Source organism: Mesoplodon mirus (genome assembly GCF_964341445.2).
Source record: "Mesoplodon mirus genome assembly, chromosome: 8".
Lineage (NCBI taxonomy): Eukaryota > Metazoa > Chordata > Mammalia > Artiodactyla > Ziphiidae > Mesoplodon > Mesoplodon mirus.
Window position 1 is genome coordinate 7,575,819 of NC_138984.1, and position 26,369 is coordinate 7,602,187.

Consider the following 26,369-nt stretch of genomic DNA (forward strand, 5'->3'; position numbering starts at 1 on the left):
TCCGGAACAAGAAATGCAAAGAGAAGAGAAACAGCCTTTCATTGAAGGCCTGCTACGTGCCAGGCCCCATGCTCGGTGCTCCCCTGCTTTATTACGGGCCTCCCAAACCTGCGGCGGGCATATGTATGCGGGGAGAGGGGAGGTTAAAGGACCCCACTGTGCAGTGTGGTAGATGGTGGCCACTCTGAGCGGTCCCCTTCCTTCATTCTCCGAGTGGCGCAGGGAGGCCAGGCCCCAGGCCCACTCGTTGTTGGGGACTCGGGGTGTTCTCCAGCCTTTGGACCTAGGCCTGTGCCCTTCCTCGTCGTGCTCGTGGACCCCGTCGAGCCCCAGTACCCTTCTGAGCCTGTATCTACCTTTCCCGCAGCTGCGGCCCTGGGGGACCATGCGCCGGCCCGGTAGGAGCCTGGCGGCCGGTAGTATCCTGTAGCGGAGATCGCCAAGGGCTGCGCGGTGGTGTCCGCGGCGCCATGGAGGCCCCGTATTCGATGACAGCACACTACGACGAGTTCCAGGAGGTCAAGTACGTGAGCCGGTGCAGTGGGGGAGGCGCGCGGGGAACTTCGCTGCCCCCCGGCTTCCCGCTGAGTGCGGGGCGCAGCGCCCCCGGGGCCCGGGCCGGGCTGCCGCGCTGGAACCGGCGCGAGGTGTGCCTGCTGTCGGGGCTGGTGTTCGCCGCGGGTCTCTGTGCCATCCTGGCCGCCATGCTGGCTCTCAAGTACCTGGGCCCGGGAGCGGCGGGAGGCGCCACCTGCTCCGAGGGCTGCCCGGAGCGAAAGGCCTTCGCGCGCGCCGCCCGCTTCTTGGCCTCCAACCTGGACGCCAGCATAGACCCGTGCCAGGACTTCTACTCCTTCGCGTGCGGCGGCTGGCTGCGGCGCCACGCCATCCCGGACGACAAGCTCACCTACGGCACCATCGCGGCCATCGGCGAGCAGAACGAGGAGCGCCTGCGGCGCTTGCTGGCGCGGTCCGGGGGCGGGCCCGGCGGCGCAGCCCAGCGCAAGGTGCGCGCTTTCTTCCGCTCCTGCCTGGACATGCGTGAAATCGAACGGCTCGGCCCGCGGCCCATGCTCGAGGTCATCGAGGACTGCGGGGGCTGGGACCTGGGTGGCGCGGCGGAGCGCCCGGGGGCGGCGGCGCCCTGGGACCTCAACCGGCTGCTGTACAAGGCTCAGGGCGTGTACAGCGCCGCCGCGCTCTTCTCGCTCACCGTCAGTCTGGACGACAGGAATTCCTCGCGCTACGTCATCCGTGTGAGTGCACCCCCCCTCCCGCACCGGGCACCCCACAAGCGGCTAGGAACTAGGGGTGCCTCGGCCTGGCACGCCTGCCCCGCGCTCCCTATGCGCCCAGAAGACGGGTGCAGAAGGGGAGGGGCGGGTAGAGGAATGGAAGGGAGCGCGCACCGGCAGAGCGCGGGAGGAGGGCGCAAGTAATTTCCCTCGAGTAATTGCGGTGTTTAGCAGAGCCGCGGGAGCCGCAATTTCCCAGCCCTCTGGCGGCGGCGAGAGCTCGGAGGGAGGGGTGTACTGATGGGCTGTGGTGACAGGCCTGTCGGGCTGGGGCGGGCTGGAATGCCTGCGGGGCGGGGGACCAAGTGTCAGTGCGCCCCTCACAGGTAGGGAAAGGACAGGGTTACAGGAGGAAAGGTGGGGGGCGCCCCCCTCTGTCCCCAGGCTAGGCCAGTCAGGTGTGTGGGCCTAGACCAGCTTCTCTGGAATGAGGGAGGGGCTACTGTCTTTATGCTCCACGGGCTGGTGACAGTGGATGTCTGGCGTGTCCTCAGTGCGCCCTTTTGGATGGGAATTCAGTCTGTTCGCAGGAGCCGGGAGAGTTGATCTCTGTCCCCCTTCTCTCTCCACAGATTGACCAGGATGGGCTCACCCTGCCAGAGAGGACCCTGTACTTAGCTCAGGATGAGGAGAGTGAGAAGGTGTGGGAACATGGGATGGGGTTCAGGGAAGGCCTGGGGCTCCGGGCGGCCTGGACCAGGGCCTGGCACCGACTGCATCCTTGCCGTGCCCCTCCTGGTGCAGATCTTGGCAGCGTACCGGGTGTTCATGGAGCGCCTGCTCAGCCTCTTGGGTGCTGAGGCTGTGGAGCAGAAGGCCCAGGAGATCCTGCAGCTGGAGCAGCAGCTGGCCAACGTGAGCAGGGCGACTGCTGTGTGCTGGGGGCGGGGAGCACTGGGCGGGGCTTGGTCAACTCCGCCCTCCATCCCCAGATCACAGTGTCAGAGTATGATGACCTCCGGCGAGATGTTAGCTCCATATACAACAAGGTGACACTGGGGCAGCTGCAGAAGATCACCCCCCACGTGAGTGTGACCCAGCCCTGGTCGGGGAGGCGCTGATCTTGGGACTCCTGGGCTGTCCCCTCCCCAGGGATGAGTAAGGCCTTCCACGGCCATGGACTCACATGTCCCCTTGTTGCCTCTACCTGACCCCCTCCCTGTCTTCTGTGGTCCCTGCCACCCCACCCCACTGTCCCCATCCGTGGTCCCACAGCTGCGGTGGAAGTGGCTACTGGACCAGATCTTCCAGGAGGACTTCTCAGAGGATGAGGAGCTGGTGCTTCTGGCTACAGACTATATGCAGCAGGTGTCCCAGCTCATCCGCTCCACACCCCGCAGGTACAGCTGCCCGTCACCCGCCTGCTGCCCGCCTGCCCCCCAGCCCGCCCCGCCCCCCCACCCCGCATCCCAGACCTATCTGCTTGGAGAGCTTTTAATTTCTGCCTCCGCCTCTGTCTGGTATCCACCCACTCTGGGGAGGCAGGCAAGGAGCACCGGAAAAGGAGTCCAGACCCCTAGGTTCAGACCTGGCTGTCCCACCTACTCTGTGGGACCCTGGGCAGAGCTGTGAGCTTCCCGAGCTTCGGTTTCCTCATGTGGGGATGGTGAGGCTTGAGTGAGTCTGAAGTCAGAAGGGGAAATTGTGGCCGCAACTCTGCCCCCCCGGGGCCACCTTGAGGAAAGCCTCCCTGGTCTCTGCCCCTCTTGGGAAGGACCTGAGGCCTCTCGAGGCCAGTTCTGAGGCAGGCAGTCACCCCAAGTGGTCATTCTTCCACCCCACGGCGAGTCAGAAACCAGTGCTGGCCGGTGCCCCGTCAGCCTCAGGCGCTCTGCTCGGTGGCCTGAGATGGGTCTGCTGCGTGTTGGGGCTGGGAGTACCTGGAATGACCCTCAGTCCTGTGCAGGTGCTTGGTCCCGCCCTAGGCTGGGGGCTGGGGGCCGGGGCGCCCGCACACGTGAGCCTGTCGGGACACCCAGCTGCTTCACCTGGCCCTCAGGATCCTACACAACTACCTGGTGTGGCGCGTGGTGGTGGTCCTGAGTGAGCACCTGTCCCCACCGTTCCGAGAGGCCCTGCACGAGCTGGCACGGGAGATGGAGGGCAGCGACAAGCCACAGGAGCTGGCCCGTGTCTGCCTGGGCCAGGCCAACCGTCACTTTGGCATGGCGCTCGGTGCCCTCTTTGTACATGAGCACTTCTCAGCTGCCAGCAAGGCCAAGGTCAGGCTGCCCTGGCCTTGAGGGTAGGGGTGCGGGTCCTGAGATGGGCATGAAGTTCTTGCATGGCCTTGGTCCAAGCATGAGGAGCATGGGGAGCCCTGCACATCCCCCTGCAGCCAAGGGCACCGGGCTCAGCTGAGGGCTCGGCCCTCTCTGAGCCTCCAGGCTACTCCTCACCAGGCTTCCTCCTCCAGGAAGCCTACCTGGTTTGTCAGCTGCAGGACCCTCTCCCCACCAAGCTCCTGCCCTCCCTGCTCTGCCATGCTCAGTGGGATGGCCTTAGGAATGCTGAGCAGCAAGTCCTGGGCTTAGGAAGTGGTGCTGAATGATTAGGGGGTACCCCTTACTCCAGGTGCTGGGGGCTCAGAGCTAAGGCCTCCTGGGTTGACCCTTGATTCCTGACCCCCGACCCTGCAGGTACAGCAGCTGGTAGAGGACATCAAGTACATCTTGGGCCAGCGCCTGGAGGAGCTGGACTGGATGGATGCTGAGACCAAGGCGGCCGCTCGGGCCAAGGTGACATGGGACCCTTTTCCCATCTGTTGGTTCCACAATCACATATTAAGTGCCTAATGTGTGCCAAGTGCTGGGATAACAAAAGAGACAAAGACACCTCTTGTGGAGTTGGCATCACCCAGCCTGCTTTCCCCTTTGCCTGAGCCCCACCCCTATGCTGGCCCAGGAGCTTTCTCCCTTAGAGGGGTGGAAGGCTACCTCCTGAGGCCCTGGCCCACTCATCACCCTCTCACCTGCAGCTCCAGTACATGATGGTGATGGTGGGCTACCCGGACTTCCTGCTCAAACCCGAGGCTGTGGACAAGGAGTATGAGGTGGGCCTGCCCCTGCCCTACCCAGCCTGACCCATCAGGCTTCTCCAGGCCCATGGCCAAGACCCCCATGGAGACCAACCACCACCAGAGAGAAGGAGCCACAGCCCTCAGCTGACGGACGCTGGGAGGGTGTGGGACCTGCTGGGCGCTGGCCTGGCCCTGCCCCGGCCTGCCGCTGAGAGCTGCCATCCCCCATGCAGTTTGAGGTCCATGAGAAGACCTACTTCAAGAACATCTTGAACAGCATCCGTTTCAGCATCCAGCTCTCAGTCAAGAAGATCCGGCAGGAGGTGGACAAGTCCACGTGGGTACCTGGCCTGGAGCTGGGGGGTCAGGTGTGCCATGGGGTGCCACGGGGACAGTGTTCCTTACCAACGCCAGGAGGCTGATGCCTCACAGACATGCTGGTGGGGAGTGAGGACCAGGCCTGCACAGGGTGCGAGTGGGGGCCGTCAGGGCGTGGGATCAGCCCGGGGGAGGCCCAGGATAGAGCTGTAGGCTGGGACCCCAGGGCATCCTTTAAGGAGGAGGAGACTGGGAGGTGGGGGTTGGAGGGGAGGGAGTGTGGGTGCCCCCAGTGACCCCAGCCTCGCTCCACAGGTGGCTCCTACCCCCACAGGCGCTCAATGCCTACTACCTACCCAACAAGAACCAGATGGGTAAGGGGTGTGTCCAGACAAGGGGCAGGGCCTGGAGGTGGGAAGGGTCTCCCGCTGACCGTGCCCTCCCTGCAGTGTTCCCCGCTGGAATCCTGCAGCCTACACTGTACGACCCTGACTTTCCACAGTGAGTAGGGAACCTGGCATGAGCCAGAGCCACGGCCGTGGCCTGGTCTGCGGGGTGGGTGGGGACTGCTCAGATGGCCTCATGCCTGGGCTGGGCATTGCAGTCATGACAGCTGCAGCCCTGGGTCCCCATAGTCCCACTTCATCTTTGGTTATTTAGAAAAAGGTGTAGGTTTTTTTTTTCATTCTTTTAAATGTCCTGAGTCCCCCTTACCTGGTTTGAGGCTTCTTTGGGTGTTGCGAAACTGGAACAATCCTAGCGATGAGGAAAAAGGCCAAATCCCACGTGGGGTGCCTGTTTCCCTCCTGTCTCCCTCCAACCCTGTCTCCTCCCCACAGCCCTGCTCTGTTAGATGTTATTTCCTAAAAGGCAGCTGCACAGGCATCACTGGCCCCTTTTACATACCCCACGAGGAAGCTGAGGCACAAGCGTTCTGGGACCGTGCAGTCACTGGCCTCCCTGGGCTACCTCGTGGCCTGGCCAGGGCCTCCTGAGGCCTGGGCGGCAGCTCGGCGGGGCTCTCAGAGGGCGGGTGAGGCTGGGGCCTGACACTGCTGCCACGGGCCCAGGTCTCTGAACTACGGGGGCATCGGCACCATCATCGGGCACGAGCTGACCCATGGCTACGATGACTGGGGTGAGGCCTGCGGGCGGTCTGAGGGGTGGCGGAGGACGGGCAGTGGCGGGCAGGGTGGTGAGGGCCAGTGGAGGCCCCGCGGCTCCCCTGTGCCTGTTGGCTGGTGGGTGGGGAGGGCCTTGGTGCCCAGCCGGGCTCTGCGGTGAAGGCCAGTCTCGGCCCGCGCCCCCTCCCCGCTGCCCACAGGAGGCCAGTATGACCGCTCGGGCAACCTGCTGCACTGGTGGACCGAGGACTCCCACAGCCGCTTCCTGCGCAAGGCCGAGTGCATCGTCCACCTCTACGACAACTTCACCGTCTACAACCAGCGGGTGAGGCCCCCTCGCTGCCCCCTGGGCCCCTCAGGCCTGGCCAGTGCAGACTAGGAGCGTGCACACCTCCATGCACGCTCACGTGCCTGAACAAACCCAGCGCCAAGCTCCGTGCACACTCGCCAGGGTCTACGTGCACACTGACTTGGGCGAGAGAATGAGTTCGCACAGACTCACACGCACGTGGGGCACAAAGTGGGGGAGTCCTACCCAAACCCCCTGGGAAAGGGCAGGTGGGTGGAGGCAGGGCCCAGGGAGGCGAGGCCCGAAGGAGGCCAGAGGGTCCTGGGCGGCCTCCAACCTCTTCCCCTCTCGCCAGGTGAATGGGAAGCACACCCTTGGAGAGAACATTGCGGACATGGGCGGCCTCAAGCTCGCCTACCATGTGAGCTGCCCCTGCCTGGCCCTCGATCCCCGAGGGAGGAGTGGGGGGCGGCACTGAGCACTGGGCTAGCCATCCCTCCCTCCCCATCCTGGTGAGCTCTGGGCACAGGGTCCACTGGAAGAGGGACTCCTAGGACCCCTGCCTTCCAGGAGAGCAAAGAGGGCTGCCTGGAGGGGGTGGCACCTGCCTGGGGTTAGCCTTCTGGGGAGGGAAGAAGGGAGGGGTCCGGGGGGTTCAGCAGGGTGGGTGGTGCGCAGAGCTGACTGAGTGGAGGGTGCCAGGTGGCCCCGTTGTGGGCACCGCAGCTCCATGCTCTGTGCCCCCAGGCCTATCAGAAGTGGGTGCGTGAGCACGGCCCCGAGCACCCGCTGCACCGGCTCAAGTACACGCACAATCAGCTCTTCTTCATCGCCTTTGCCCAGGTGTGCGGGCGGGGGCCAGTAGGGGAGGGGGGAGGGGGGCACAGCCTCCAGCCCATCTCCCATCAGCCACCCCTCCGAGAGCCCTGTGGGTTCTGGTGGGGGATCGAGGCCTAGTGTGCAGGGCTTCGTCAGTGGACGCCTGGCCTCGTGTCCCCACTCCTCCCCTCCACCCCCTCCTGGCCCAGAACTGGTGCATCAAGCGGCGGTCGCAGTCCATCTACCTGCAGGTGCTGACCGACAAGCACGCCCCTGAGCACTACAGGTAACCCCCGCCTGCCTGGGCCTCATCCCCTCCTTGTGTCTGGGGTGGGAGCGGGTCGGGGTGGGAAGGGACATCTGGGGTGTGGTGGCCTGTGCCACACACTCTGTGGGTCTCTCCCCTGCCCCAGGGTGCTGGGCAGCGTGTCCCAGTTCGAGGAGTTCGGCCGGGCCTTCCATTGCCCCAAGGACTCGCCCATGAACCCTGCCCACAGGTGCTCTGTGTGGTGAGCCTGGCTGCCCACCTGCACGCCCCTACTTCCCTGCACGAACTGCCTCTCGCTGGAGGCCGGGGCAGGCATGGACCCGGCTCTGGTCCACTCTAGGTGCCATCCGCCTCCCCAGCCCCTCCAGGACCCAGCACCCAATCACTCACTGTCCCTCACTTCAGGAGGGACCCAGAACAAGGTTGAAGTTGGGCTCCAGGAGGGCCTGGGGGAGAGACGCTAAGGTCCCCAGACTAGGCTCTCGGGAGCCAGACCCCCGCCCAGGCTGGATTGTACAGGCCCCGCCTTCGCTGTGTTCTCGCTGCTAAGTCAGGTCAATAAAGCTGCTCTACTCTTGCCTCCGCCTCCTCAGGGGCCCCCAGAGCAGGTGGGACTGGATGAACCCCTGGGGGAGGCTCAGGCCCTTAACAGAATGAGACCCTAGAGAAGACCTTTTTGTCCCCTCCTGGTGGCCTCGGCTGGGCTGCCTCTGTGCCACCTCCCCAGCTCTTGTCTTTCCCACCAAGCACCCACGCTGCCCTCCACCAAAGTCCTGCCGAGGCCCCTGCGTGGTCCTGAGGGTGTCCCTGGACCAGTCTCGTGGGGGCCAGAACACCAAGCCTAGTGATCTACACCCCAGCGTGACGCTGGGACTTCACGTCTCCTGAATGTGCAGAGTGGTGCCCCCCCCACCCCTGCGGGAGTTTCTGCAGTGTGCCCTAGCCAGTCATCGCCCCAGGCTAGGCCTTGGCTCAGCTTCTTGGAGAAAGGGGGCCGGTGATGCGCGGCCTCCAGGCGTCCCCTCCAGCCTGGAGCTCCTGGGAAGAGAGAAAGGGAGGAGTGGTGGGGGCAGGGTGCCGAGGGGGCTGCAGGCGTGGCCCAGGGTGGGAGGGGAGGAGAAGTGCTGCTCTGTCTTGGGTGGGAGGGAGGAGCCCCACTGGGGGATCCCAGGCGTCTGCAGGGCTGAGGCTGCCGGCTCTACCTGCTCCGGTCTGTTTCTCTTACTTCAGGGGTGGCCTAGAGAAATCCGCCACTCCCTGAGCACTGCCCGCTAGGTGTGGCCTGTCCCCATCTCCTGCTGCAGGGGTGAACCTCTTGCTGGTCCAGCTCCTGTCTTTACGCTCAGATAATGTCTGTCTGCCTCTCAGCCTTGAGTGATGTTTAAAAAGTCCCTGTTATCTGAGCCTTGGATGCACCAACCTGAGGGAGTGGGGACAGAAAACGCACCTGCCACACGGATCGGGCCACAGCGGAGGGTGGGGCTCCGCAGAGAAGAGGCAGGAGCGAGGAAGGACACCACGGGAGCCAGCGGGAGCTGAGGTCCCCGGGGCGGGGGCGGCTCTTCCTCGGGGAAAGACGGTAGAGGCTGCGCTAATCAGTCCAGGGCGCAGAGCCCTGCTCAGAGCTGCCTGTGGGGGGGCGGTAGGGCCCTTGTGTTCAGGGCTCCTGAGAGGTGCTGTGTTTATGGATCTTCCTTGGTTTGCTCCTGAAGCCTCTTTCCCCCTGGGCTGGGCACATACATACCATGTCCTTAGGGCAGTGAGGGCAGAAAGACAGTCTAGCTCCCTGTCTCAACCTGCCACCCACCTTCTGGTCTGGGACTTTCTGCATGCGGTGCCTCACCCCCTCCCTCTGGGCTGGGGTCTGGCTGGAATCGTAATCATCAGGCCCAGCCCTCTGGTCCCCGCCCCGGCTCCCTGCTTTGCCCAGCTCCACCCAGGACTGATCCCTCCTGTCTCCCTGCCAGCCTAGGGGAGGCCTTGGGGTTGGGGGACCTGTAGTGTGAGACTCCAGCAGGAAGTGCAGCGAAGCCCAGGTACCCCTGGGGCCAAGTTGCGGAGGGGGCCAGTGGGGTCGGGCATGTGGGGGAAGGTGGGCCCCTGGGATAGGACATGGGGTTCCTGGCCTCGAGACTAGTTCTGAGCTGGAAGCTGGGAAGCCTGGGGGCCTCAGCTGCTGGCCCGGGGCCTGATGCCCAGTGTGTGTCCCAGCTGGGGACCACCCACCCTCCCGGCAGGGTTGTGGATGACAGGCCGTGAGGCCACCAGAGACCCCTCCGTCTGATGGATTCCTACTGGCCTCATGGTGGTGATATCACTGTTACCCGGGGCTGCAGGACTCCTCGCATCTTTGGGGAGGACCGAGGGAGACCAGGCAGTCAGAGGGAGTGCAAGCCAAGGGCATACCAAGGACAGAGTCCCGGCCCTTAGGGCCCATGAAGTTCAGACTGCCAAGGAACCCAGAGCCATGGGGTGGCCCTGCAGGGCACGGCTGCAACCTGTGTGTCACCCACTGGTTCCCAGAATGCTTTTCCAGAGAGAACCTGAGAGCATCCTCACTGCAGTGAGGCTGGACAGAGGACAGAGACAGCGCCTTCTACAGACAGGGAGCTCAGGGGAGTCACGTGGCCTGTGCAGGGTCACACTGCTCGTGTCAGCTGATGGGCGCGTCTTGGTTGCCGGGTACTCTGGAGCTCCGGGTGTCCATACTACACTCAGCATCCCCTCTCAACAGGTTCTGTTAGGAAACCGAGCATACAGCGTAGACGCTGGCCATTTCGTTGCCTACCAGGCCCTGTACTTGCAGCCGAGTTGAGGGTCCGCTGACTGTGATGCTGCTGAGGTGAGGACTTGACCCAGCTCAGCACAGCTGCCCATGTGGACTCAGTTTCCCTTGTGTTGGGTGAGGGGTCATGAGTGCAGTGGTGAAGGCCCTTCCGGTTGTGCAGTGACTCTAGAAGCAGCCTCAGGGCAGGTCGGTGCAGGGCTGACTCCATCCATCCCTGGGGGTGGCTCACCGCGCAGCAGTCATCCTCTGAGCGGAGCTTATTGGGATGACAGAAAGCAATCTTCAACCAAGCGTTTAACAGCGGGGAAGTAAAGGAGCTCGGGGGTGGTTTCCAACTGCACTTGAGCTTCCACCTGTGAGCCCTCGTGCACCGGGGCTCACGGTTCGGCCATCCGCGGCTTTGAGCCCGAGCCTTGAGCCTGGGGGTCACTGCTGGGTGACCTTGGCAAGTGCTTCTCCCTCTCACCCTCTCTGGACCCCAGGAGCATCACTGGCAGACCCGGGGGTGTGTCTGAGGGTGGGCCCGCCTGTGGGGGGTGGGTGTGAGCCCCTCTCCGCCCAGGACTGCACAGCTGCTGCCTCTGCAGTGAGAGCCCCACACTGAGGCCTCTGCCATCAAGGTGTCACCGAGCAGCCCTGTCCCGCAAGCCTTTCTAACCAGTTCAGTGGAGCCCAGGTTCAAGTTCCCGCCACCCGTGTGGTTGCTTCTGTGCTGACCCAGGTGCCCAGCGCCCTGGGGAGCCCAGCTTGTGAGGAGCCCTAGAAGCAATATTTTTAAATGGCTTGAGCCCTCACTCCAGGTATGCTGGGAATTCCAGGGTCATCCATGAGCAAATACCTCTAGGGTGGGTCCTCAGGGGGCTTGGGCTCCTCCGCCTTCCCCCTTGGGTGGGCTGATCCTTCCCCACCCCACCCCCGTACCCCCCATGCTGGGCAGCACCCTGACTCCTTCCCTCCCCAGGGGGCAGGTGGAGTCAAAGACAGCACTGCAGGTCTGCTTCCTGGGGGGCCCCTTTCACTGCCTCTTTCTCTCCCCTTCAGGGCACCTCACCCCTCCCCTAAACTGGTTTGAGGAACCCCCTTTCCCTGGATTTAGTAAAAAGAGCAATGTCCCATCCCCTCTGCCAGCTCCGGGCCTGTCCAGAGGCTGAGCACTGTGCCCCCGAGGCTTCCCCTCGGGCCACCCTGTAGCAGAGAGGACAGGACAGGACAGAGCAGTGGGCAGAGCATGGGAGTCCAGCTTCCTCCCGTCTCCACAGCCCGTGTAGGAGCTTGGACTCGAATTTGGAGGGCACATCACTGAGCAGGACCTTGGCAGTCATGCCTCCCCTCTCCACCCCACGTCCCAGGAGGGACTGCAGAGGAGGGGTTGTTTTTTATGGATGTGAATTCTGCCACCTCCCACCCCTTAGAATCCATTTTTGTTTCAATGGCGTTTCCCCTTCCAGCTTCCCTTGCGAGGCGACACAGACACCTGTCACCACCCCAGCCTGCAGGGGTCCCAGGGGACTTCTGGAGAAACTGAGACCCTTTCCGCCTTGGAGCCAGGCAGCCTCTAGGGTATCTGTCACTGCACAGCAGGTGACCACGAGAGCCAGTCCTTGGGAACATTTTCCAGAAAAATGCAGGCCTCCAGCACATTATTTTTAATTCCTTCATAGGATTATTGAAGGTTTCGGAACGATATGAAACTCAGCCCATCCTCCCCAAAGAAGTCCTCGCTCTATAGCCTCCCTTTTCCCGGAGGAGACCCCAAATTTGGACGGTAGGTTGCTGAGCGGGACCTCAACAGCGTGTACTTCACCCTGAGGCTGAGCAGGAGAGCTGTCCCCTGTGGCAGCCACAGGGCCATCGTCCTGGCCTCACAAACCGCCAGGGGCTGGGATCCTATGTCCCGAGTCCCCCTTGCCTTTGGGGAAAGCTAGTTGCACCCTGTCCTGGCCTTTCCTTCAGAGCCCTCACGTGAGCTGGCCTCCAGCCCTGGTGTCCTGGTGGGATCCCTGCTCCGTGAGGTCAAAGGGGACCCCAGGCTCCCGACCCTGCAGACAGTTTCCCCTCCAGGCCCGACACTAGCCTTTGTCCCCAGTGCTGTTCACGGGACATGGCTTATGGCTCATCTGGGGGCTCCTTGTTGGCCCGGGTGGGGTTCTCAGCCCTCGCTCGTTTACAGCCCACCTTTGAGCTGCCGTCCCACAGGTTCCACTGGCCATGGTCCCTCCCACCGGTATGGGGGTGTCCCTCATTTTGCCCCGTGTCTCTGGCTGAGTTCGCCCTCTGCCTTGTGGTCTGCTGTCCTAAACAAGGGCCCGCCCCACCCAGGCCTCCTCCCTGCCCTGCCTGCTTTACCGCACAGGGTGGGAGGCGCCCCCTGCAGGGCACGCACCGTTCATCCCTCAGCTCCAGCCCTTCAAGGACCCCTGCCAGCCAGGCTGCTGTCCAGCAGGAGCTCATGGGGACAGAGGGGAAAGAGGCAACACCTGCCTCCGCGACCTCAGCTGCGCCCGGACCTGGGAGCCTCTGGCAGCGGCTCGGGCTGATTCACTGGGCTCAGGCAGCTCAGGTTCCCCCAGCTGCTGTGACATGGTGCTGTGAAGCTGCATCTCTCCTTGTCTACTTTGCATAAATGATAATAAAAAACCCTCTTACCTTTCTGCGGGACCAAAGCATCGCAGGCACTGCTGACAGAGGTCTGCGTGGAGAGGTCTGCAGGCGGCTACTTCCCTCTCACCCGAGGAGCCCAGGCTGGGCTGGGAGAGGAGGGGGTGCCCTGATGGCTGATAATGAGGAACGTGCAAGTCTGGTGAGCAAAGAAAGGGCCAGAACAGGGCATGGGATCTGGACACCCCCATATTGAGGAAGGACGGCGGCCTCACCATCTGGGACAGCGGGGCGGCTGTTTCCTTCCTGAGGGGCAGCTCCAGAGACACACAACTGGTCCCCAGGCACAGTGCCAAGCACGTCGGTGCAGGCTTGGCATCCCTGGCGGCAGGGTCAGATCAGGGGACCCTGGGCTGTGGCTTGGTGTGTGTGTCCGGAGCGAAGAACCCTAAAGCTCTGCTCAGCTGGAGCAAGCAGGCCCTGGGACCCCCTTAGATCAGAGGGTGCAATTTAAAACACCGCACAGCTTCCTGCAGGTCTCTGGGCCCCGGCACACCCCAACACTGGAGGCGGGATTGGGGGAGGCATCCCCGAAGGGGCAAGAGCCTGTCGTGCAGATGCTGACCAGGTGGGGAGACCTGTTTCTGGAAGCAGAGGGTGGGTAACAGCCTCAGATGGTAATGTCAGCCCCAAGGTCAGGAGGAGGGAACATCTGGCATCCCATCGGAGGCCTCTGGAGAGGCTTCAAGGCGGCACGCCTGTTTTTACCCATCATGAAGCATCCTGGGTAGCCACCAGAGCCATGCTGGGCTCGATGCCCAGCATGGGACAGGGGGTCACAGGGGCTCCAGGAGCTGGGGGTGGGTGGGGCTGCAGGTCTGGCTGGGACTGAACCCAGACTGAACCGGCCCCAGGGCCCAGTCTGAACTCTGCAGGGCGTGATGCACCTGTGGTCACGGGAGTCATTTGGCCTAAGAGTCCTGTCCGGGGCCCAAGCATGCCTGACCTCCTGGTGGAGTCTCAGGGGGTTGGGTGACGGGACTCTGGGCCTTCCAGAGGGCCTAGTGTGTGCCGGCGTCTCCCAGGCTTTTTCTCATTGGCAGCTTTGCCACATCCCTGGGCAGTCGGCACTGTTCCTATTTAATGTCTAGCTCCATGCTGCTGTCTTCATCCTGATGGAATAAAATTTATGTTTGGGGGCAGGAGAAGACAATTTAAGCATAACACACTCCCTGCCCGTATTGGGCCCCCCTCTAACGGGCAGCGTGCACCTGCATTATACATGAAGCCGGCCTTCTCGGAGGTGCAAACGCCTGCTCTATCATGAAGATCGGTGCCGTTTTTTATCTTTTCTGACACCGGCAGTGTAACTCCGTACAAGATTACATTTCTTTCCCAATCCTGTAAGGGGTCATGGCGACCTGTTGCTCACTTTGTATGTGCTTGTCTGGACTATGTATCTTAGGTCAACTTTGTGTAAAACCCCAGTGTGTGAGTTTAAAGTACGATCCTTTATCTCAAAACTGTGTGTGAACAGTCCTCAGAGGTTTCTGAAAGACTCTCTCCCGGGTTATAATCCTCAGTTGGCTCAAATAAAATTCTCTATTTCTTCTTTAGATCACTATTGATTAATTTTTCATCAACAACGGTTTTGACCGGGCACCCACCCTCCAGCATGGTTCTCAGGTGTCCTGGGGAAGAGAATGTGGGCCCTGCAGACAGGGGGCTGACACAGTGTCCCCTCCTCATTTGCTCACTTCTGGTGGATTGCGACCTCGTAGAATTGAGTGTGTCTAGTTAAGTAGATTGATAGATTATATGATCTAGGTTTTAACAAACGAACCCTCCCAATCAAGTGGCTTACCAAAAAATCCTGTGAAGAAACTACAAATAACACCCATAATCTACAGCAGGTGAGCAACCACAGAAGTGGCAGCTGTGACACTCCTGACACAAGCTCCTCATCACCCATGGTACAGACCTGACAAGAAGTCAGCCCCAAATATAAAACATGAAACAAAAGCAAACCGTTTGAAGCACCCTCACATCCATCGTCGCCGGAGAAGCTTGCTCTGGGCGCCTTGAGGTCTTCGTCAATAACAGCAGGAAACTCCTCTGGTGAGCAGCTAAGTTTTCAGAACATGAAGACAAACCCCGCAGCTTTTTCCCAGTGATGTTTAAAGTGACGTGATTTTTGATATTTCCCTAAGCAATGATGAATATTTGGAAGGCTCTTTTAAAGTTTCTTGCATGATAGCATAAGACAAAAAACACCTACCACCAGGCAAACATTTATTCTTTCTGCTGTAGTAACAATGGCAGAAACGATGAACAGCAAATGATCTGTCGACAGACTGAAAGGCATTTCTTTGCCAGCACATACCTTTGGAAGATGTAGAGAAAACACTGCTCTAGACGAAACAAAAAATGTTAGAGCAAATTACCCAGTGTGGGAGGTTTGCTATACAGTTAGTTGGCTGAAAGTACAGATGTTTCTACACGTCGCAGCTTAAGGTATTTGCTGGATTCCATTCCGATAATCAAATACACAAACCACTTTTTTCCCCCTGTGTGAGCCACTAAAGGAAAGATATGGCAGGGAAGATATATTTCCAACATTTCATACGTTGTTTAATAAAAACAATGTCATGTGCGGAAGACAACGTAAGTGCACCCATTGATGGAACAGCTACTCCGAACAGATTTGATTTTAAAGGATATTAGATGATAAAACCGGCAGTGGCAGCAGAACCTGCAAAACTCGCTCACTGGCCCATCCATGGTCAACCATGGCAGGAAAGAACTAGAAAACTTGAGGGCACATAAAATGCTGTAGGAGCCATCAGCGGTGTTAACTTTCAAAAACCAAGATTGTCCGAGTAGAGGAGAAGCTCTATGATAGATACTTGGTGATGAGATTGGGTGTGACCATGAAAACGTTCCAGATCAACCCCACAGAACGAGCCATGTTTATGGCAAGGTATGGAAGAGAGCTGTCATCAGTCCTCCTACCCTCTTTCTTCCTAACTTCCTTTCCTTCTTAAAGACCAATGGGCTGATATTTTTCCAGGTGACAAGCATGTTGACCAAAATACTCAATAAACAATCCATAATAGGAATTGTAAAGAGCTTTATCTGAGCCAAACTGAGGACGATACCCTGGAAGACAGCCTCCAGATTACTCTGAGAAACTGTTCCAGAGAAGCACGGATTTCAGCACTGTTTTACATCCTGTCAGAACAAAGAACATCAAACAAGTCAGGGATGCATTCCTTCAAGGTTTCAAAACAACTAGATCAGCACATACATACACAGAGAGTCAGTATGGCCTTGGCACCTGGGAAGGGAGTCTTATCATGGAAGGAGGACCAACACTGGCATCTCAAGAAGGGAGGAATTTAATTTTTATTTTTAACTTGGATGTTCTTTATCCCTGGTCAATGTGTCCTTTTCTTAGTAATTAAAGTAGATGTACAATGTTTGATAGGCCACAGGCAGGCTGTTCTAGTAAGCATAAAATTCAAGTTAACTCATGTATAAGCCAGAATGACTTCCCCAGACCTCAATACGTGAAAATTTCTTTTATCAACAGCGATCAGCCTTAAGCACCCAATAAAAAGCTTGAAAAAAATAAACACACTTTCTCTGCACCTGCCTCTTCCAGATAAAGATGTTAGAACTGATGCTTGAGAATGTTTCCATGGACACATGATTTTGTGTCCAACACTGTTTGACTGGTAAAACCCCTCATACCTGCACATTGTTTAAAAACTTGGAAACAGAAACTGTTTGTAATTTGGGTTTAATTTACATACCGTAAAATTCGCCCCTTTAAAGCGTACAATACAGCGGTTTTTTCGAATACCCAAAGTTGTGCAGCCATAATCACTAATTCCAGAATAATCTGTTTTTAAACCTGTAGTTTGAAAATGTAGAGTCTCCTTGGGTTTTGAACCCATCTATGAAACATGAACAACCTCCTTCCATTCAGCTCCATAGCTTTGTGACAACCACTAAAACCCAGAGTTGAAGTAAACTGCCCTGAGAGCCTGGCCTTCAAATTGATGTTTTACATGTTAAATCAAAATTTTAGTAAATACAGGGACATACTTTCATATTAACATTTCTAGTGAGAGCAAAATGCTTTCTTTCTTTTTTTTTTTTTTTTTTTTGCGGTACGCGGGCCTCTCACTGTTGTGGCCTCTCCCGTTGCGGAGCACAGGCTCCGGACGCGCAGGCTCAGCGGCCATGGCTCACGGGCCCAGCCGCTCCGCGGCTTGTGGGATCTTCCCGGACCGGGGCACGAACCCGTGTCCCCTGCATCGGCAGGCGGACCCCCAACCACCGCGCCACCAGGAAAGCCCAGAGCAAAATGCTTTCTTGCAACTTTGTAAATGTACAAAGAAATTTGTAATTTTATAACATTTATCAGAAAATATGGCTGTCTTCACCTTTATAAAATTCTTTGAAATGTTCCCTTTGGGGTGGGTTAGATACTCAATCAGTGCAGTTATACTGGAGCGAGTGCTCGGGAATGTTTTCAGGCAGGGGTCAGACATGTGACGAGGCTGCACTTCCTCTCTGGTTTCTCAGCTCCCACCTGTGTCTCACAACCCGCAACAACAAAGAAAGCAACAGAAGAGACTTCTCCCCTCAGTAGCCAGCAGGATATTTTCTAAGAGTCAGGTCCTGTTATGCCCCCGCTCAAAGCCTTCCAATCACATCCCCCAGGCTGGGTAAAGTGCAAGCTCCTCCCCCTCTGCGCCCCGCCCCCAGCCCTCCTGTCCCCTCAGCTTCTACCTTCTTTACCCGCCCCACTCCCTCCGACTCTGGTCCTGGCACCGGCCTCCCCGGCGCCTGCCGCTGCTGCCTGAGGGCCCCTGCACCGCTGTCCTTCGGCCTCGCTCCAGTCCTCACTTCCTTTGGTCCTTGTTCAGCTGTCAGCCCCTCAGGCAGCCCCTCCCTGACTCCTGATGTGAAGCACCCCGCGCCCCTCACACAGACACACACTCTGCCCCCACTTGCTAAGGAGTTTTCCGCCTAGAACATATCACTCCTGGCATCACACTGTATAACAGTTTATTTGACAACTGTTTTGTCCCTCCCGGAACCCACAGCTCCCCCGCTGCTCCTTGGCTCTCCCAGCCTGGAATGGGCACTGGGGCGCGGGGCACCATCACGGTAGCTGAGTGACGTGGAACAAGTCTCCTTCCTGGGTCGCCGTCTCCTCTCTAATGGTACCGCTGGGTTCCCAGGAGGGGCAGCTGAGGACTTTGTGTCGAGGGCCCTCTGGCTGTCCTGGTCCCAGCAGCCTCCTTGGCCAGCAAGTTGCCTACAGGGTGGGTTCCAGGAGGTCAGGAAGCCACGCCTCCGCAGGGGCCCCTAAGTCCTTGGGTCTCCAAGAAAGGCGAGGCATGGGTTCTAGGCGGGCCTAGGGACAGCCCTGCGAGAGTGCCTGCCTGGTCCGCAGGCAGGGCTACGGGTGCCGAGGGGAGACTGCGTGGTCCAAGCCCCTGCCTTTCCTGGAGTCCCGGCTGCACAGCACAGAATCTTAGGCCACCGAGCTAGGGGGCAGGGAGGAGAACTATGGGTGTCACAGGAAACTCAGGGCCTCAGCCTCCAGGGTGGTCCGGGCCCATGAAGGGCGGGGGGCTGAGACTCCTTATCGCTGGGAGGTGAAGGTCTGGTGGAGGTCCGGGTGGGAGGCGCGGGGCCGGTGGCCAGGATGGGACGCCGTGGTGGGGACCCGAGGTGGCAGCTCGGGTGGGGCCTGGGCTGGGGGCTCTTGGCGCGGGAACAGGAGCCCCCGAGGCCCAGGGCGGGTGCGGGTCAGTGCGGGCCGGCCGCCAGCAGCACCGGCAGCAGCGCCCCGACCAGGAGCGCCAGCGAGGGTGGGCAGGCGGCCTGGGGCGCGGCGTCGGCGGGGGGCTGCAGGGGGCAGTCGGCGGCGGGGGGCTGCAGGGGGCAGTCGGTGGCGGGGGGCTGCAGGGGGCAGTCGGTGGCGGGGGGCTGCAGGGGGCAGTCGGCGGCGGGGGGCTGCAGGGGGCAGTCGGTGGCGGGGGGCTGCAGGGGGCAGTCGGTGGCGTAGGGCTCCACGCAGGCGGCGAAGGCCATGACGTGCGCCACGAAGGTCTGCTCCTGCACGCCGTGCACCAGGTGCGCCTGCGGGCCGCGCGCGAACACCGCCACGTCCTCGCCGCCGTGGGTCTCGCTCTTCAGGGGCACGGCCGCCTGCTGCCGGTACGTGGGGTCGCCTGACCAGAGGGTGGGAGCTCAGGGCGGGCGGGGAGGCGGGTCCCCCTCCCGTGAGTTCCCAGCCCGGGTCCCGCCCCCAACGCAGCCCCCTCTGCACTCACTGCTTTCCCTGTCGTTGACGTTGGGCCTTGAGGCTCCGCCAAGCACGTACCCCGGGCCATTGCCATAGAGGATGGAGGTGTAGGACTTGCCGTCAGTGGCGTTGTCAAAACCCAGCCCTGCAGGGAGGGGGCCCCGTGACCACGCTGACCCCAGCCTTCCGTGCGCCTCCTGTTGCTGAGCCCGGCCACTTCTTGCCTATTCACTGGCTTACTCCTCACCAGAGCCGTGCAGGGCAGTTGCTGTTACTACCCCACTTGGCATATGAGGAAACTGGCTCAGAGCAATTTCTGCCACGTAACTTCGGAAAAAGCGCCCGCGCCTCTCCCTGGGCTTACCGAAAATGGAGCTTCCACGCAGTGTGTAGCCGCCAAAAGAGAAGACATGGGAGTGGTCGGCGGTGACGAGGATCAGCGTGTCTGCTTCACTAGTGAGCTGGGTGGCCTTGGCAATGGCATTGTCGAACATGACCGCCTCGGTCAGCGCCCTGTAAGCTATGCCTTCATGGTGACCGTGGTCAATGCGGCCTCCTGCAAGAAGGTCACATAGAAGATGCTAAATCTGCCCCGACTGCTCCCTGCCTTCCTCTGCTCATCAAGGGGCGGCCACTCACCCTCCACAAAGAGGTAGAAGCCCCGGGGATTCCTGCTGAGCACACGCAGGGCTGCCTCTGTCATCTCCTTCAGGGATGGGTCCTTGGTGTTGTCTCTCTCGGCCTCAAACTTCATGTCTGTTGGCTCAAAGAGGCCTGTGGGAAAGGGAACCAGTAGTGACTGGCAAGACAGGGTGCAAGGAGGACCCAAGGCAGCCATCCTGGGGGAGGACAGTGGGCTGGGCGGGGTCATTACCCATGATGTGTGTTACACTGGGGTCCTTAGATGCCTGAATGAGCGCAGTGCGGTTCCACACGTACTGGGCACCCTGGGAGGGGCAGGACCAGGCCTCAGCCCATGGCCCGACACCCTGCAGCCCCTGCCCTGCTGTGCCCCCTGCACCCACGAGCCCCCATCACCTGGTGCTTGTCCCGCCACTGTTGCACCAGGTTCTTCTGATCCTTCCGGATTCCGTTCTGACTGGCGTTGCCTGGGTATTCAGGGTCTGGGGTCCCCTCAGGAAACATGTACTTTCGGCCTCCACCCAGGATCACCTGGGGCCAGGGATTAGGGCAGGTGGGTTCGGGGCCTGGCTGGCCCTTTGCTCCCTCCTCAGACAGCCCCTAGCATCCCAGCTAGGTCTGTGGGAATGGCTTGTCCCCCCCGTAACGTCTACACTGTGCCCCACGCCCCAAACCCAGGGAGACCCTGCCAGGCCCCAGGGCCGTGGGTGGCCTGGGATTGTGGCGGGGGTGGGACCCACGCCCCCACCCAGCCCCGCCCCTTGCCCCTCATGTCTCACATCAATGTCCATGTTGCCGATGAGCTGCGTGGCGATGTCCTGGCAGCCCTCCTTCTTCGCCTGGTCAGGCATGTCCGCGTCTGAATACCAGTTACGGTTCACCGTGTGTGCATAGGTGCCAGCTGGCGAGGCATGCTGCACCCTCGTAGTGGTCACCACTCCCACTGACTTCCCTGGGGGTGGCAGAGGTCAGGATGGGCCACTGAGGTCTCTGAGCCTGTCCCTACCGGCGAAGCTGGCCCCAAGCCTACCTGCTTTCTTGGCCCGGTTCATCACAGATGTGACCTCATTGCCATGTACCGTGCTGCACAGGTTGTAGCGGGCAGCCGCACTTACACCAATGGTCTTCATGTTGGCCTTGACCCCGCACAGGTAGGCGGTGGCCGTGCCTGCGCTGTCTGGCACCTGTCTATCCACGTTGTATGTCTGCGGGCAGAGACGCTTTCCGCTCTGCTCACGGGCGTACACCCGGATCCTGACCCAGGCCCTGGGGCCCATGCTCACTGCACCCGGGCCCTACCTCAGCCCCAGCCCTCCTGGGACCTTCCCTCCTGCCATGCTCCCTAGCCCCACACCCACCCCTCCGGTATAGAACACCCTGAGGCCACTCAGCCCTTACCTTGGACAGAGCCAGGTACGGGAATTGGTCCATGGCCAGGGGCGTCTCAGCTCCCAGTCTGCCATTCATCTGCCCCTTTAGGATCCGAGTGGCTGTCACCGTGGGCACCCCCATCCCTGTAGGTACACCCTGTGTCAGGCCTGAGTCCCCAGGGCCACCCTGTGTCTGCCGGCAGCCTAGGGTTCCAGGGCTGCAGGGCGACGGGATGGACAGGCCCAGCACACTCACCATCCCCCAGGAAGAGAATGAGATTCTTGGCAGCCGTCTGGATGGGTTGCAGCTTCTTAGCAACAGCCAGGGCCTGGGCTGCCTGGTGGTTCCAGAAGGCTGGGTCTTCCTCTTCAACTGGCCAAGGGGAGAGTGGACTCAGGTCAGCCTTGGGGAGCTCCCTGTGTCGGGGGGCAGCTAGGAGGCGCCTCATTACCTGGTCTGAAGCCAAGGGAGAGCCGTAGCTGCAGGCCTAGCAGCAGCAGCATCCAGGCCCCCTGCATGCCTGTGCGACGGCGGAGGGCGGCAAGGCTGGGACCCTGGGGATGTGGCTCTCCGGCAAGGCTGGGACACCAGGGTATCAGCTGCAGTACAAGCTGCCTGGGCTTAAATCAGGGGAGGACTTTGTCCCTGCTGTAAAAGGCTCTGTGCCCCTCCCAGTGCCCGAAGCGGCCACACCCTGTCCCTGGTCCTGACCTATGACTTTAAGCCATGTTGCCAGAGGGAAGTGGAGGGGTGTGGCTGAGTGCACAGGGGTCCTGAAGGAAGCAGGTCCTTCCCTCACAGGATGGTCCCCACCTGGCTCTTCAGGGTGGGGTGGGGATTAGGGGGCAGAGGCCCTTTGCCTGAGGACCATCCGCAAGGGCCTGACGGGGGCCACTCCCATCTCTCTGCTCACCAAGTCCTGTGGGAGAACCATCTCTCCTTCATTCACCTCATGTGTTCAGTAGCTTCTGAAAGTCAGCATGGCCTGGTGTGGCTCTGGGTGCTGAGCGAGATGCGATTGGAAGCCCACAGCCAAGGCCAGGGGCTGGGGTTTGCCTTCCTGATGCCCTGAGGCACAGAGACACGTGTGGGGGGTCTGGCTGCCCTGCCACCCACTCAGCTTCTCACCAGTCTTGGCCTGGGCAGGTGGAGGGGGCACGGGGCTGGTGGCGGGAGAGGAGGGGCCCTGGAGCCTGGGCCTAAGGTTCTCCTGCTGTGGAAAAGGGTACAGCTGGGTGATAGCAGAGTGGGGTCCTTGTGTGTGTCTCCAATTACTGAGGGCTGGGCTGGGCCAGCGTGTGTGTGTGTGTGTGTGTGTGTGTGTGTGTGTGTGTGTGTGTGTGTGTGTGTGTGTGTGTGTGTGTGTGTGTGTGTGTGTGTGTGTGTGTGTGTGTGTGTGTGTGTGTGTGTGTGTGTGTGTGTGTGTGTGTGTGTGTGTGTAAGGTGCCTGTAAAGGGCTGGCAGGGGTGGGATTAGTGCCCTGTAGCTGAGGTTGACCTCTGCTTCCTTGGACAGGTATGGAAGCCAGGGGTGAGGCTGTTCTCCCCACAGGCAAGGCACACTCACAGGCGTAGCTTCTGATAAGGAGCTAAGAGGTTTCAGTTGCCCCAGGCTGGGTTCAAAACATTCCTCCAATCCAGCAATCCCACTTCTGGGTATGTATCCCAATGAAAGCAGGATCTAGAAGAGGTATTTGTCACCCACGTTTGTAGCAGCAGTATTCACAGTGCCAAGAGGTGCAAGCAACTCAAGCGTCTGCCAGCAGATGAATGGATGAAGAAAGCATGATAAAGCTATACATTGAATATTATTCAGCCTTAAAAAGGAAGGGAAGTCTGACGCCTGCTACAACACGGATGAACCTTGAGGACACGATGCGCAGTGAAACAAGCCAGTCCCCAAGAGACAAACACTGTGTGATTCTACTTCACTAGGTGTCTCAAGTTGTCAAATGCATAGAAATAGAAATTTGGATGGCGGCTGCCAGGAGCTGGGAGGAGGGGGACCAGGGACTTGTGTAATGGATGCAGGCTTTCAGGTTTGCGAGATGACAAAGTTATGGAGACCTGTGGCCAACGATGTGAATATATTAACACTACTGACCTGGACACTTAAAAGTGGTCAAGATGGGAACTTTTATGTCATGTCTTTTACCACAATTAAGAAATTTTTTTCAAAGAAAACAACGTGTACCTCCCAGCCCCACCCACCCCAGTGGACCACGGTAGCCCCTCCCCATGTGGCCACCTCACTCCCTGAGTCAAAGTGCCCTGGCCCCCAGCATCCCCGTGCCCGGCCCCACTCCCCAGTGTGCCCTCCCCTCAGGCAGAGCTTCTGGGCTCTTCCTTTTTTAAAAAAAAAAAATTATTTATTTGATTTACTTATTTTTGTTGCATTGGGTCTTCGTTGCTACTCGCGGGCTTTCTCTAGTTGCACCTAGTGGGGGCTACTCTTTGTTGCGGTGCGTGGGCTTCTCACTGCGGTGGCTTCTCTTGTTGCAGAGCACGGGCTCTAGGCGAGCAGGCTTCAGTAGTTGTGGCTCACGGGCTCAGTAGTTGTGGCACACGGGCTTAGTTGCTCCTTGGCACGTGGGATCTTCCCGGACCAGGGCTCGAACCCGTGTCCCCTGCGTTGGCAGGTGGATTCTTAACCACTGCGCCACGAGGGAAGTCCTCTCCTCCTCCCTTGACCTGCTCTTCCACCCGCTCACCACGCTGACCCAGGTGAAACTCTAGCTCTCGGAGGACATACCAGGTTAGGGGGCATCCTTCCTGGCCTCTGCGAGTTGCTTCCATAGCTGCCTCTGTCACCTGCATAGTCTTGTGCTCAGAAAATTCTTGGCTACAGGTCAGGAGAGACTAACTCCTGGGCAGGCCCTTAATTAATGAATCGGTTCCTTTGACCAGGCCGTAGGTTAAAGTTTTGTTACTCCAAGATTAATCTTTAGTCCAGTGAATTCCCAGTCCCCATTTTTTTTTTTTTTTTTTTTTTTTTTTTTGCGGTACGCGGGCCTCTCACTGTTGTGGCCTCTCCCGCTGCGGAGCACAGGCTCCGGACGCGCAGGCTCAGCGGCCATGGCTCACGGGCCCAGCCGCTCCGCGGCATGTGGGATCTTCCCGGACCGGGGCACGAACCCGTGTCCCCTGCATCGGCAGGCAGACTCCCAAGCACTGCGCCACCAGCGAAGCCCTTCCCAGTCCCCTTTTTTAATCTGAATTTTTGACGTAACTGTAGATGCACTTGTGGTGGTAAGAAATAATAGGGATCCCTTGTATGCTTCGTCCAATCTTCTCCAACGTTATAATTCACAGATTTTCACATTTCTCTTCAGATTCCCCCATTTTACATGTGCACATTTGTGATTGTGTACGTTCTGTACCATCTTATCACATGCGTGGGTTCATGTAAACACCAGCACAGTCAAGGTGCTGAGCAGCTCCAACCCCACCTGTTCCTTTATAGCCACCCCACCCCCTGTCCCTAATCCCTGTCCCCGTATTTCTAAAATCCTGTTATTTCAAATAAGTTACATGAGTGGAATCATACAGTCTCTGGGACTGGTCTTTTTCACTCAGGCTCATTCCCCGGAGATGCACCCGAGCTAGGATCAGCTGTTGACTCCTTTGTGCCACTGAGCAGTGTCCGGGGTGAGTGGACCCTGCAGCGTGTTTAACCATTCTCATGTGCAAGGACCTCTAGGCTGATTCCAGGTTTGGCTGTTATGAATAAAGCTGCCACGAATCTCCACGGACAGGTTTTTGCGTGAACGTTTCATTTCATTCCATTTCTCTGGGATGCGTGCCCAGGAGTGCACATGCTGGGTCACAGCGTTGTTGCATGTCTAGTGTTTTTTGTTTGTTTGTTTAAGAAAGCACATTCCCCTGCAGCCCCCCAACCAAAAGGATCTGCCTGTTTTGCAGAGGGGTTGCACCACAGAGAAACTGGGGATCCAGTTTCTCTGCGTTCACACCATCATTTGGTGTTGTCACTTTTTAATTTTAGCCATGCTAATAGGTATGGAGTACAAAGTTTCCTTTAATGCTTTTCTTATGATGAGATTAAGTGATCATCAGCTACCCCTCTTGGTTTCTTGTGCATTTTGTCCTGTGCCTGGGCAGGACCAGAGACCAAATATAAACCCCGTGTCTCTTGCAGTAAACAAAGGATGTTTGTCCATGTTCCCACCAGGGCACCTTGCCTCCCTCCTCTGGGCCTGAGTCACCTGACTGTGATGAGATGCTCTTACACTGTCCCCTGGGGCCCAGGGATGACAAGGCAGCAGGCAGCAGAGCTTTCTGCTCTGGAGTAAGAGATGACACCTCCAGTCCTGCACTCTGGGGTTACGGATACCTCGGGCCAGGGGATGGCCAGCTGCATGGAGCCTGCTCTCTGGGGGATGTTTGTCCTGGTCTCTCTGTTCTCTGGGAAGGAAGGTCTTGTCCTGTGGGGCCCCATCTAGAGCCCCAGCGCCCTCCACCGTTGTCCCCACTTACCACCCTTGGCTCTCTGGGCTGTGTCCCAGCCCCCAGCATGGTGGCCCCTGCAGGCACTGCCGGCAGCGGGCGGTGTGGGTGTGTGATGCTGAGCCCACTGCAGCACCAGCCGAGCCATGGGGGATGCCTTATGCCTGCCTCCTGCCCTCCCAGTCTCACGATGTCCCCTGGAGATGTAGTGACAGTCCTTCCACTCAGGGGAGAGCAGGGCAGCAGCTGGGAACAGAAAGGCTGTTGATCATCAATAGGCCACACCACCCCCACCCCCCCGGCCAGCACTTTGGGGAAATGGAGGCCTCCCTCTCTAGGGGCAAGTGCTCCCTGGGCCCTCGTCCCCAGCTCTCATTTCCGCTTCCCACCAGTCCTGTAGAGATGGTATGAACGTCCCCACTCGTGCTGGGATGAGGGAAGCCAACACGAGTTTTATTTTGCCCTCTTTTCCTTGGGGGCCACATGGAATCAGGGAGGTGTTGAGCCTCCTGAGGCCAACTGGGCATATGGCAGGGAGGTAGGAGGGCACGTGGTGAGCCCTGGGGCTGGGGAACGTCATCTCAGCCTAGTCCAGCCAGAGGGGCAGCGCCTGGCTGGTGTGGGATTCCTAATGAGGTCTTCCCCTCTGGACAGGCCTGCCCATGCAGTTCTGAGGCCCGGAGAGGAGGGCGGGCCACCCATCCCTCCTCCCAGCATGCCTGAGGAGGGCGGGCCACCCATCCCTCCTCCCAGCATGCCTGAGGCAAGGGCCATCAGGAAAGTTGGTCATAGGGAGGCCAGCATTGCTCACATAGCAATTAGGCACATCACAGCCCCTGAGCCACTGATGGCTCAGAAAGGAGCGCTCAGCGGAGAGCAGAAAGGTCACGGCCCCAGGGTCACAGGCTCCTTTGGAGTTCTGTGGAAGTCAGCCGCCCAGAGTTCTCAGAGGTCACATGGAAGGTGAAGGTGCTTTAGAACCTGGCTCTGCCCTTCCCGAGTGGCAGATGGGAGTGGCTGGAGAACAGCCTCAGCCTCGGGAAGGGC

General features: G+C 59.4%; 2 protein-coding genes across 3 annotated transcripts; one reads left to right on the plus strand and one right to left on the minus strand.

Annotated features, from left to right (window-relative positions):
* Positions 1-470: 470 nt before the first annotated feature.
* On the plus strand, positions 471-7,377 carry ECEL1 (endothelin converting enzyme like 1; the record flags this gene model as incomplete). 2 transcript variants are annotated; one of them, XM_082630505.1, is made up of 17 exons in its annotated part: positions 471-1,256; positions 1,868-1,936; positions 2,040-2,150; positions 2,228-2,320; positions 2,511-2,635; positions 3,295-3,517; positions 3,935-4,033; positions 4,273-4,347; positions 4,548-4,651; positions 4,948-5,006; positions 5,082-5,133; positions 5,703-5,770; positions 5,957-6,081; positions 6,401-6,466; positions 6,793-6,888; positions 7,074-7,150; positions 7,278-7,377. In XM_082630505.1, the coding sequence occupies 17 exons, from the start codon at positions 471-473 to the stop codon at positions 7,375-7,377; spliced, it is 2,328 nt and encodes a 775-aa protein (XP_082486631.1). The 2 variants fall into 2 exon arrangements, with proteins under 2 accessions (XP_082486631.1, XP_082486632.1); XM_082630506.1 differs by having other exon boundaries at positions 4,548-4,645.
* A 10,970-nt stretch (positions 7,378-18,347) lies between these two features.
* On the minus strand, positions 18,348-21,377 carry LOC309809864 (intestinal-type alkaline phosphatase-like; the record flags this gene model as incomplete). Its single annotated transcript, XM_082631319.1, has 11 exons — positions 18,348-18,772; positions 18,875-18,991; positions 19,211-19,402; positions 19,486-19,620; positions 19,721-19,793; positions 19,885-20,019; positions 20,268-20,440; positions 20,519-20,693; positions 20,887-21,002; positions 21,115-21,231; positions 21,311-21,377. 11 exons carry the CDS (start codon positions 21,375-21,377, stop codon positions 18,348-18,350), a joined length of 1,725 nt encoding a protein of 574 aa, XP_082487445.1.
* Between the last annotated feature and the right edge of the window lie 4,992 nt (positions 21,378-26,369).